Below are 12,976 nucleotides of genomic sequence, written 5' to 3'. Positions count from 1 at the left end.
TTGATCCTGAAGTGAGGCTTTCTGGCAGTGTGAATTTCGTCTGGATAAGTGTATTCACGGTGTAGCATCTCTAAAGTGCACAAAGACAACCTGTACAGGGGTTACATGCATATTAACATCCCAGAACGGTTAATTGAGCTAGTTGGTGTGCTTCCATTTTGAACGTATGGCCATGTTCATCATGCCACTTCCATGTCTCATCAGCCACATAGGCTGTTGGTGTTTCAATTGTCACTTTGTGCATGCGTGATGATTGTTTATTTTCTTGTTTTTTCTAGGTGCTATTTATTCCGTTTTTTTTTTCGCCATAAAATTTTAGTTGCGAATCAGTGCTGTAGTCTGTCTTTCCTCTGCTCATTTTTGTTTTTGTCATGCTATTATTCGTTCAAGATTATCACCTATTTGCTAATTTTGAATGTTTCAAAATTTTAAGAAATTCAAAATTGACTCGGAACGAATTCGAGTTCTGTAATATTCATTCGAATATTCGAAGTGCTTGAATATTTGCACAAGTTTAGAGATGCGCTAACTACAGTTTTCATTCTATGATCTTTACCTGAGAATTGTGCCTGCTTTGGCAGAGGCCAACCCGTCGACATTGCAGCAGGTGGCTCTCAGCAAAGGTCAGCACGTGCCCACACTGGCCTCACTCTTGCCTTATTTGGACCTGAATAGCAACCATGAGTATCTGGTGCAGCGTATCAAAGGTAGGTAGTGTCTTCACTCTCAAGCTGTGTGCCATTTGTTGAAAAGGCTAAACTGTCGATGTGGGATATAAATATCGAACTCAGCCGTGTCAAGTCATTGTTTGCATTGAACAGTCAAGCCGTTCCTTCAGAAATATCATCCAGTTGTGTGTTATTGTTCTACTCATTTATTCTCGCATATAAAGCACACAACATAAACAGGAAATTCATAGGTGGAAGTGCAGCAGTTTTGAGGTGCAAGTTGGCTTTGTGACACTGCTTTGTGGTAATGCAAAGTAGGTGGCTTCACAGCTGTGTGCGAAAATTTTTTTATAACTGAAAATATTCAGGGCCAATAAAACAACTCTATTTTGCCAAATGCCACTAAGCAAGACAACGTTAAGTGTGCTTCAAAGAGAACATAATACTGGGGTACTGCAAATTTGCATGGCTTGTGCAAAAGTGTTGTCATTTGTTTGATATTTGCTGGAGTAGATCGCCATGCTGCTTTAAAACAGTCAAAGGCTTGCCTAGTAACGAAGCATAGATGATATTTAATTTACTCACAAGTGGCTGAACTGCAGATGTTTGCATCTGTGAATTTCTGCGCAGTTTGCCAAGTTGCTCTGGCTCAGTTTAGCCAAGAGGCAAAACTTTCGTCAGGATGGGAATAGTACCACGTCCCTCCCGATGTAAGACAAGCCTGCTACTCCAAAATTCCCGGCTTGCTGATTCAAGCTGATTGAAGGGGAGCACTAGTGAAGCACGGTCTGGTGCTTTCTGACCTTGAGGCTTGGGCTGATATTGTTAACAGCTACTAAGGCCTATGCAAGCAGCAGAAATTTGGTTGCCATGCCTTTCAGCGAGACGGTGGCACCCTTGCATAACTTTGTGTCAAATAGCTCGTGTCACAGCAAATCCATTATCGTCATCTGTGATAACGCTCTCCACTCTTAAAGGCAAAGCTTAAAAATGTTATCCAATTTTTTTACTCAGAGCTAGCACGAGGTGGCTGCATGAGCGACTTTCGGTGGAACAGTGGCAGTCAGAACTATAGAGGCAAGCCATGGAGTGACTCCCTGCCCACCGACTCAGCTGTAAGTAACCTGTCGAGTGATTGAATACGTTGAGGAGATAATTTGTCTGACTGTTGTCCCACGTGAAAAGTGAAGTTACGGACAGGCTCTGGTTATGCAAGCTCTTCAATTTTTACATTGACAACTGTCACTTGTTTTTCCATGGCATAAAATGTGCACCTGTACAATGAATGCCTCTACAGAAAAGGGACCTTTATTATAATAGCATTCCATGTGTTCTGACTATACTGTGAGCATTTCAGTGCATAAATTTTGCAATGAAGTTGGTGAAGTCAGTGCTGAACTATTTTGAAAATTTGAAGCAGTTCTTCATAAAGGTGTTTTCTTTTTGTAACACCAGTGCTAATGAAAAAGTTGCACACTCAAACCGTGCTTTAACAATGTCAGATATGCCTCGAAAATACTTCATTATATTCAAAAATTTGTTAGAAACATATATTCTTAACACTGTATCTACAACAAAACTATTCTTCACTTTGTTATAACCGATAATTCGTTATATCCGAGTTCACTATATTAAGGTATGAGTGTACCTGCAGATTTGTTTTGCCAAATTTGCGAACCGATATTCAAAGGCTCAATTCAGGGATTTTCTTCCAAATCTTGGTTGACTAGAGCTAGTCTTGTGAGTCTAATCAAAGTTGCTTCAGTGGATGTGAACTTGAGAAGAAACCAAGATTTCAGTATTCAATTGCACCATTGCAAAGTTATCATGACCTAATTCTTGCACTATCTGTAACAATTTTCGTTGCCTTAACTGATGGAAATTTTCTTGGGCATTTCTACTTGGTGCTCATTGAACATGTTTTGAAATCGTAGGTGAAGGGTTATGGATAACAATATTTTTGAAATGCCAATATGATTGAATTTTTTGGCCATGTTTTGCTACACGAAAGCTATGTCCCTCTATGCTAAATGCTTTCTTCCCTGTTACATATTAGTGAGGTTTGCTGAAGGTTTCTCTGAATTGCTCCTTGCAGATAGTTCTGCACTTGCTGTGTACTTACCTGGACTCCAGGCTGCCTCCTGATCCACGCTTCCCAGATGGGAAAACTTTCACCTCACAGTTCTTTCACAAGGCACCGAACAAGCCTTGTGAGTGCAACACCTTTCTTCTAATTAAATGCTTGGCTGAGGAAAGAATCAACACTTTGCAATTCTGGGCATGCAACAGACTGTATTCTGAAAAGCTAAACAGTAGCTCTAATGTTTGTTGTTGTGGATACTTTTCAACATACTGTGTTTTAAACAGACACTGAAGATCAAAACGATTTTTCACCAATTAGGCAAGTGCAATTTAACAATCCCGAGAACACTGCTCTTATGGCGCCATGACACTTAGTAAGCGAGGAAACGTGTAAAAAGGGAATGCGGCTGGCGACGCCACCTTGGGATTCCTACACCAAACTCCGTAATGTAAGAAATTTCGAAGGCATCCTATGGGCCCTACATAGCTTCCAATACATAAATGTGAAGTACATTGCAATTTGTGGGCACCATAGACTTAGCATACGAAGTTTCAGAAATTTTCTTACATAAAGCGTGGAGATTTTGGCACGAAATAAAAAATGAAACTTCAACCTCAATTTTCTCCACTATGTGGGGATGCTGACACCCCCTGTAAAGTTTTTTGCGCCGCGTGGCGCAAGTTTCCGGCGCAGAAGCCGTATTTTGGGGTCACGACTATTGAGCAGTAGGTGGCGTTGCGTTTGCAAGCGTTGATCACCACTATCATCGTCATGGTTAGATCGGTAGTGCCGGCGGTGACTCCTGGCGGCAAGCGTTGGGGTGGGGGGTGGGGGTGGGGGGCACGAGAGAATTGAGCGAGTGTCTTTGGCTGGTGGCGTTTGGCGTGAACGGTTGTCTCTCGCAGTGGGCCCCCGGTACACGGCACCACGGGCCGTCTGCCGGGGGCCCTTGTGGTGAGTCAGGGGATAACGGCACCGCCTTGTTTGTCATGTTGTTCAGTGTTGTGTAATATTGTGTAAGGATGTTATAGCGTGTTGATCACAAGTAATGTTAGAATAATTCGGCTGACGATATTGTCGTTTTTAAAGTAGTTAAGTAAATGTGTGTTGGCTTGGTTTGTGCTGACCCTGTCTGCTTTGTTGGTTCACTCTAAGAGCGTGGTGCTTTCTCCACTTCGAGGCCCCACAGCTAATAATGAACTTATGGTAGTTAAACATATGACATTAGAATTCTCAGATTACAGTTTGTCAATATAAACCAAGTCATTGTTTGTCTTTAGTGTCTCTTTGAGGTGCTTTCTTTTTTGTCCCCTCAGTGTAAACCAGATAGTCCTTAATCAAGACTCTGTTAATGCATTTTTGTGCTCATATTTAGCTGTTGCGTGTGCACATGACTCTAGCAGACTTGCGCTATTTAGTATGTTAGTACTACTGCAGTGTAAACCTACAAAGCCTTTTGGGACCTCTTCTATGCCTGGATGAGTCAGTGTAAGCAGCTAACAAATTTTTTACTCAAAACTGGAACAAAAATATGTGTACAGAAATACATTTAAAAAAAAAACATTGCAATGTTGATGTCTTTACGAAGAAAACCTGGCACAACTGTTAAAGCAAATGAAAGCTTTGTAAACAGGCTTGTTTTGTAAGATCAGTCAAACTTGGTTTTACATTTGTCATGTCCCTAAGCATGGCATTGCTTGTCACCAATGCGGAGTTCATATTTTGCATTCAAGCATGGCTTTAAGGCAACATGAATTTTGTGAAGTGAGAATATAAAGTAGGAGTTTGTCGAAGTTGTCTGAAATGTAGAAGTTGATGGAAATATGCACTCAATCAAGTTTCAAACTGATGTAGAATAATAATGAGTGAAACAGACATATAGCTAAATGCATAGTACTAACTGGTAGCGTGCTGTTACGTAGCAAGGGGAATCAATGTTAGAAATAGTGCTTTGATGTCAAATGTGTAGATATTCAGTTGTTTATGCAATATTAGTCTTATAATAAGCACAAATCCTCTGCCTATGCAAAGATAAGAAATGTCAAATTAATAGGCTTGTGCAGATATTCAAACGAATAATAAAGTATTTGAATTTGCTTTGATTCGAATTTAAGTAAGTGAAAATTTCGTAGTATTTGCGATGAACGAATAAATGTATATTAATCCTCATGTAATTGCTTGTAAAGGTGGTTTCACTGCAGTGTAGGGATGCTAAGCCATGAAAGCACTTTTTTTTTTTAGTGGGAATTAGCTCTGCCGTGAAGCCTCGCTTCGCATTTTAAAGGGGCCCTACAAGGCTTCCGTCAGTAAGCGCTGCCGATCGGTGGTCGAAGCTATCGAGAACTCGCGAGCCAAATAATATAGTGCAGCATGTGGCCTGCAATTCACGATAAATTCTTAAAGTCAGCTAAAAATTGCTGTTTTCTCTCGGCAAATGACGCCACAACTCAGAAATCACTCGTTACAGCCGTTGTATCAGCCATTGGCTGACTTGAGTGTGGCGCGCTCGGTCGTTACTGGTGCCGCTGCGGGAGGCCGCCACTTTTCCACGAGTACATGCGCAATCGCACTGAAAAGCCGCTTATTTGAAGGAAAAAAAAATAGAGAAAAATCACAGCAAATTTATGGGGTGAACCATGATGAGTGGGCAAAGCTTCAGACAGAATCATCAGTAAACCGTGAATTTTCCATGTAATTCGCCTAGTAGATCATCATTTAAAGACGCGAGAAATGCTGTGTATGTATGCCGTGTCGCTTGGGCCTCCCGCTCTCGTACAACAGGATCTTGGAAACGGCGGCACGCAGCTTCGGCCTCGCGGGCTCGCACATCGGCCTCGCGGGCTCGCACATCGAGATTCTATCTGTGAGCGCGCGCTGCCGCCGCCTTGCGCTCTCGCCGCTCTCCATCCTTGTCCATCTGGCGACTCCGAACATGCGCCAACAGCGAACGAATTTCATTACATCGCCCCCCTAGCGTACGTCGCCACACTAAATCGAACGATTGCCTTCCACCAATGACACGTGCCATATTTATTTATTTTATTTATTAAGTACCTGCTTTGACAAGGCATTACAGCAGGGAGGGTACAGTACATATGATCATACACATAAAAAAACATTCATAAAGCATGGAAAAAATCATCACTTGAATCAATAAAGACTATTTCCGGTGGCAGAGTGTTCCATTCTCTTATAGTGCGGACAAAGAAAGAGTAGTGAAAAGCGTCACCCCCAAAAGGAATCTAGCGTGTTTTTAGGTGATTATCGCGTCTTTGAGAAACATAGTTGGGTGGTTGAATACAATTGCCTGATGATCCCTGTTCTCAAATGATAAATGCTATGAAAGAATTTTAATGGGACCTTTCGACGATGGTTTTTAAGAAGATCCCAATTTAATGTTTTTCTGCTCTTTGCCACACTAAGCATCCTGTCGGAATTTTCAAGGACAAATCGAATCGCTCTATTCTGCAATTTTTTATGTTTATCTGTAAGTTCTTTAGTATATGGGTCCCAGCAGATGCACGCATATTCCAGTATACTGCGGACGTGTGTGAAATAGAGTTGCTCTCTAATTTTTTGTGGTAAACTACTGAAGTTATGTTTCAGAAAACTTAATGTTCCTACCGCCTTGTTCCTAACGTAAGTGACATGTTTATTCCATCTCAAATCAGCTGTGAAAAATACGCCTAGATATTTATATTCCGTGACATGTTGAAGATTAGCGTTATTAATCATGTAATGATTTCTGCAGTGCGAGAGTTTTCTGGTAAAGGTGACGTGGACGCTTTTTTTTCACATTCAACAAGATTTTTCATTTTTCACACCATGCAGCAATTAAATCTAAATCGTTTTGCAGTGCTCGTTTGTCAAGGTCGCTATTGATGGCCCTATATACTATACAGTCATCTTCAAACATTCTAAATGATGATGTCATACCAAAAGTGATGTCATTTATGAACAACGAAAATAAAAGTGGACCTAAGACTGATCCCTGTGGTGCACCAGAGGTCACAGCAACATATGTAGAGTAACAACCGTTCAAAGCCACAGACATCTGCCTTGAGCGAAGATACTCAGCTATTCAAGCAGTAACCCTATCATCCAATTTGTAATTTCGAAGTTTAGCGATCAAGAGACTATGCGTAACGACGTGAAAAGCTTTCCTGAAATCCAAAAATATACAGTCAACAATGTGACATCATTCCTATTATAACATCTCACCTCTTTCATTATCAAATACAAATACTGCCATGTAGTGAATACTGCAAAAACTAAACTAGAGGTGGCTACCTACTACTACAACTACGTACCTCAGGGGATGTACAGACTCACGCCTTAAGGAGCTTCACCTCTAAATATTCTCAAGGTCACGCGGCACGCGTGACGTGATATATTTTCTTTCCAAGTGCATCCCTCCCTGCTTAGCTTCCAGGGCTTTCACAGGGACGAGAAGAGAGAATGCAATTGCAGCGTGCTACAAATCTTTGCAACTTTGCTCATACACGACGAATTCTAAAAATTTTGCAGTGAACTCATGAGGCAATAAGCGTCTTTAATGATTCCATTCAATGGAATTGCTGCAGGGCCCCTTTAAAATAACCAATTACTCTGAAATCGATTCATTATTTAAGATTAAAAAGCTTGTAAGAACAGCTTATATACCCTAAGTATAATAAATTTTAAAATGTTATGTATCTTACAGGTTACGAATTCATTCGTATCCTGCTACTACTCAAATCCTGCAATAACTCAATGTTGTTTTGACTTTCTTTGAATGAAAAAAAAGGGCATCTGCATAGAGGCCTTATTTCAATTTTTAATAAATATTGTGCAGGTATGATAAATATGCCCATTTTTTTATGTCATATATACTATTCGAAATCGTTTCGACCAAAATAACTATTCACTTCGAACCTAAAATTCACTATTTACAAAAGCCGACAAAGTAAGCTTAACACTTATGTGACCGTGCCTATCTCTATCGATAGTATGTTTTCGATGTTTAAAATTTCAATATTTTCCCTGTTTTGATCGCTTTTGGACTCCTCGCGCTATCTAACGCGTAAAAGAAAAAGTATTTTATCAGGTTTGTTTTTGTGTTTCTCTTTTTTCACCGTGTGGTGATTTTAAAGTGCCTTTCCATGTGCGCGAGTGAACGTGCATAGTTTCAATCATGGCGTTGACGTCGCGTGTTACCGATTCACGAAAACGGCGAATTTCGGGGGATTATCATGCATCGGGGCTAGAATATTGAAATGAGGACAACAGCACAGGCTCGGAAGACAACATCAACACTTTTGATTTCAGCGCGTTCAATGAGAGTTCGTCAAACCGCCCCGGAATATAAGGGGTCGTCCACCGCTGAATTAGCTTTGTGCTCGGGCCGCTTTATTGCTGGCACGCGTCTGTGTAAGTTGATCTGATGTGTTCTGAAGGTTCGGGCTCTTGTCTGCAGGGCGTCCACTTTCGGGCGGGATTACTCACAAGCGGCAGCGCAGAGAGTGCAGTTCCATAAGTGGAGGCAGCTGGGAGTGAACCTTGAAACCGCGTTACGTAGTGCTGCGCGGCGCTTTGTAAACGCTGTCGACTTTTTGTTTCTTGCTGTTAAAGTTATTGGAGCGCTATGCAAAAACACAAATAAATATGCTCGCATGCATATTTTTCAGAAGCCGATGTACAGCGAAAGAGGCGGTGGTTGAAGGTCCCACAGTCCATCTTAATGCTCCTACACGAAACGCTCTTCAGTGCTAGCAGCACCAGCCAAAATAAATAAATATATATATATATATATATATATATATATATATATATATATATATATGGAACTGTAAATTATGCTATGAAGAAAGAAAAGTTGAACAGAGAGCAAGTGATTCCTGTGAAACATGCGTAGCAAACCTGTGTTTTACTGCATCGTGAAATTGCTTAGCACGGTGGCATGAAAGACACTAATGTGTAGTGTTATTTTATATATACAAAAACTTTTGTATTAACAGCGCTTGTATTACCAGGTTAATTGTGTGTGCTCCTTATGCTTAAAATGTATATTTTGATTTTTTTATGCTTAGCCTGTCCAGAGCAGTGTTGATGGTTCTATGAAATTTCTTTGTTCATGTTTACAATGTTTTTCATTTGATGATTTTTTCGTACTATTGTTAATAAATTTGGTGTTTCAAACTAACTGTGTTTGAAAAATAACTCCTACCCGCATAATATGACACCATAAACATTAACATCAGTAACTTTGAGTGCCATTAAAAAAAAATAAGGTTTTCTGGACTACCCAAGAACGGCCAAATTTCTCGCAGTCACGAAAGTGTTAATCTGAGAAAATCTTGTGTTTAATTGTGTGGTATGATGTCTCTTGAAAGTGAAGGAATTCATTTGAGGAACTGAGTACTGAATGAACTCGTCAAAATTGTGTATCTTCCGAGTTTTATTCGTTAAGCCTAAGCTGGAGAATCTCAAGAGCCAGCTTTTCTGTTTCTGTGTGTAATATAGCTGAACGTGTGGATGGCATAAAACAATATCTTCTCACAATCTTGCTGTTGTTATTTGATGCAGCTGCGGACAAGGGTGCCTTATGTATTTATCAGACCAGCGTGCTACCACCACACTACCGTGTCATCGTAGGTGAGGACACCTGCGACCTTCCAAAGGTACATTGTGTATTTATTTATTTGCTTACTTATTTTCATATACTGCAGCTTGGTTTCAGAGCTATCGCAGGAGTGGGTACAGAGCAGCAAATAATATGAAAAGAAAACAAGCAATGACAGGTCAGACAATTATGAAAAATATCTTAAACATAATTATATAAACATTGCAAAGCAAAAAGTAAGGATTAGTGTATACAATCTTTTAGTGCTTCCAAAAATTCATTTTTTTTAATGAACGAATGTGACCTGGTATAATATATCACATTTAAATGCATGGGGGGAAAAAGTGTATTTGAAAGTGTACTTGTAGTGGGTGGTTTTTAGGAATTATATCTTTGTTCATTTCCAGAGCGTAGCCAATTAATCAGTAGTTTTATATTTATTTTTGCCACAAAGCGAGGAACAGGCACAAAGTGAATGGATTACTGAAACCGCTAGAATTTGGGGGGGGGGGGTGGCGGCGGCTTAGTAGTAAAAATGTACGTCTTGTGAAAAATTCAGCAAAGTGAAGTCCCCGATACAGCACCTTAGATTGAGCACATTAGCTTTCTTCCTGCTAAAGACAAGCTGAGCTCGTCCACTTGGTTTGTGCCGTTCCTACCGCAGACAAGCTGGGCTTGTCTACGCAATGAAGCTGCTCTGATTAATTTTGCCGAGTGCTCCTTAACTTTAACAGATGGTGCAGCAAAAAATTTAATACATTCAAAGCATGCATTCAGTATCAAAATGCACTGCACTTGCATTTATTTTTGGCCAGAAAGCTTGCCAAGCATTGGGCTATGAACTAAATAGTGAGGCATTCACATTGAATCTTAATGTGTATCTTAGTACAAGGGAACTTCAGTATAACTGAGCAATGTTGCACAGTCGGCATTGTTAGCCACGCTATAGGCTCTATTGGTCGTATGAAACTGAAACATCCACTTTTTGCACAATCTTATACCCCTGTCACACGGGCACTTAAAAGTCTTTTAAGTAAGCGGTCTTTTTCCGAAAAGGAGTTCCTGACAGCAGACACACGGCACAGAGCGAACTCCTTTTCAGAAGCGGTCTTTTTCGTAAACGGCGTTCGTCGATCTCTTTTACGGCTCCGAATGAGTAGCCTCGAAACCAGTGGGTGCCAGCAATTTTCGAGTGGTGGGAAAAAAAGAGCGAATGCTTATTTTTTTGTCACCAAAGCTCTTTGTAAAAACAAATTTCATATCCTGCAGAAGGTGTAGTGAACTCTTTTAATGGTTATTTCCTTTTCTACTCTCGTAAGCAGCTACAACGCATCAGCAATATCACGTGGTGACGCTCGGTCTTGCGCTGCTTTATCCTCTCCTTGGCGGCTTTTGCAGCGTCGGCCTCGCTTTCCAGAGCGAGAAGGCAGGCCGTGAGGCTTGCGATCTTCGCTTTTTCTCCCGTACGGTCGCCCATAACGTGTCGAGAGCAGTCGAGAGCAGCGAAAAACAAATACGGTAAATAAAAGCACAGTGGTGCCAGACGGACTTGTGCACGTCGCTAGTTATGGGAATGCTTCCTTAACTAGTGCAAAAAACATTCACATTGGTGTTTCTTCATCTCTTATTCTTAAATTTATTTGAAGAAACGAGCAGTGCAACAAGTCTTTAATTTGTACATCGCGATACATCGTTTAATTTTCATTGCTTCTCTTTTAATTGCTAGCGCCACGCTTTCGCTAGCGTCTTCGAACGAAAACACTAAAAGGAGATCGTTGCTGCCGTGTGTCTGCGCCGCAAACACCTCTTTGTTAAAAGTCTTTCAACTTCGTAAAAGACCGCTTACTTAAAAGACTTTTTGTTCGCCCGTGTGACACAGGTATTAAGAACAAGACGTGGTGGTTATGTAATAAGCAATATAGGGTAGGTTTTATCTGACTGGCTGGGTTTGGACTGGCAGTTTTTTTTTTTTATTTAATTCGTGAATTTCACTGGCTGGAAGCTTAAATGGGTTCTGTGGCCATGCCTTATTTGCCACAGGGTCGGAACAATCTCTTCTATGCCATCCTCCTGTTCCTGCACTGCATCAAGACTAAACACGGAGGCATGCTAGGGTAAGTAAATGGCAAACACGTTCCTAACTGTCGACCTCCCATGGCGGTGCAAGCCGATGCAGTGATCTTGTACGTCCTACCGGATGACATCTCTTCTAAGTTTCTCTTTCTCACAACCGTGCTCGTTTCCCATGTTCCGCATGGGCTGAGGGCATTCCCATGGCCAAGGTTTGCCCACCTTTAGCTGAGTTGTTTGATAAAATGCTGCCAGAAAAATATGCGTAGGCATGAGAGGTAAAAATGTCAGATTACTATTAAATTTGATAATTAAAAACTGTGCCAGTGTCTGTGTCATGCAAAGCTGCAAGCTTTAAGATCTTCAGCTTGCCACAAGGGGTTCCTGATCTTGGAGACTGTGCCAAGGACTTGCACTGGTTCCCGAAATTTGTAGTCGTGTTTTAATTATTATAATCAGCAGCAAAATCATCAACAAAGTGAGCAACAGCATAGGTTCATGTGTTGCCTTATGAACTCATGGAGGGCCCTTCGCTGATTTGCAAAATACATGAATTACAGTGTTGTGAGCACATTGCAACTGTACTTGCAGTGGGCATTCTATGATAGTTTTAAATGGCCAGCGTTATGTGCACAGACATTCATTTTCTTGTAGCACAGCCGAGGCATATGTCGAGAACTGCAACCAGGCTAGCGATTAAGAAAGCGATGTGCATGAGGCCAGATTGCACTGCCTCATTCTGCTCTTGTAGGCGAAACTCAGTCATCCTCCCAGTTCTTGTTTCTAGTGGGCAGCATGACCAGTTATTTATGTTCTCTTTTCTTTCTTTGAAATTCTCTACATTGAAAGGGCTTTCAGACAGGAATAATGAAATTAAGGACAGGGACTAAACAAAGTCACATAAAAAGAAGGCACGCTGTGCTGAAGAATGGCAAATCTTTTTCTTCTTCACCTCACCGTTGTGCTTGGAGTGGTTGAAAGTGTAAATACATATAAATAAATAGTCGATGCTTTCACCTTCAAAGATTAATGGCTTTGTGACCAACTGTGCAGGAGGATCAACCTTGGTCTTTCGGGAGTGAACGTCCTGTGTGTCTTGGATGGATAGCGTTGCTCACCTAGACGTTGTGCAGTTGCTTCAAGTCAAGTGGGCCTCACCTGAAGGAAGCTGTCCAGTGGGACAATGCCAGGCATCGCCATCAAGTGTTGCTTGCGGACATTGGTGACTGACGCAGTGTACGGTTGAGAACAGTCTTCCTTCAACCAACAGTGCCATTTTTTGTGCAAGCATATGAACTGGGCATTTCTATCGTGCTCTAGTTTAGCACTTCATTCATTACTATTCATCTCGCCATCTTGTTGCGTCATAGTCACGGTAGTACATATATTGTATCGGTACTCACATTGCATAAACATCCAAACGACGAGTTTTCTTTCACTAATTATTGTGGTTCATTGAATTACGATTGCCTTCTGCATCTTGAGCATGTGATTTTGAGATCATCAAGTCATACCATGTACAGATTCGTATAAATAAGCATTCTTGCACTGTTA

General features: G+C 41.0%; 1 protein-coding gene across 1 annotated transcript in view; it reads left to right on the top strand.

Annotated features, from left to right (window-relative positions):
- The window catches only part of LOC119164830 (transmembrane protein 209), a 36,019-nt gene extending 23,043 nt beyond the window's left edge, over nt 1–12,976 (top strand). The window contains exons 11-16 of the mRNA XM_075873033.1: nt 582–707; nt 1,683–1,783; nt 2,764–2,878; nt 9,316–9,410; nt 11,393–11,466; nt 12,476–12,976. Coding sequence (XP_075729148.1) covers nt 582–707; nt 1,683–1,783; nt 2,764–2,878; nt 9,316–9,410; nt 11,393–11,466; nt 12,476–12,530 — 566 coding nt within the window. The 3' untranslated portion in view covers nt 12,531–12,976. The remainder of the gene's footprint in view (nt 1–581; nt 708–1,682; nt 1,784–2,763; nt 2,879–9,315; nt 9,411–11,392; nt 11,467–12,475) is intronic.

The sequence above is a fragment of the Rhipicephalus microplus genome, chromosome 9, assembly GCF_043290135.1.
Source record: "Rhipicephalus microplus isolate Deutch F79 chromosome 9, USDA_Rmic, whole genome shotgun sequence".
Lineage (NCBI taxonomy): Eukaryota > Metazoa > Arthropoda > Arachnida > Ixodida > Ixodidae > Rhipicephalus > Rhipicephalus microplus.
This window is presented reverse-complemented; position numbering and strand designations above follow the sequence as displayed.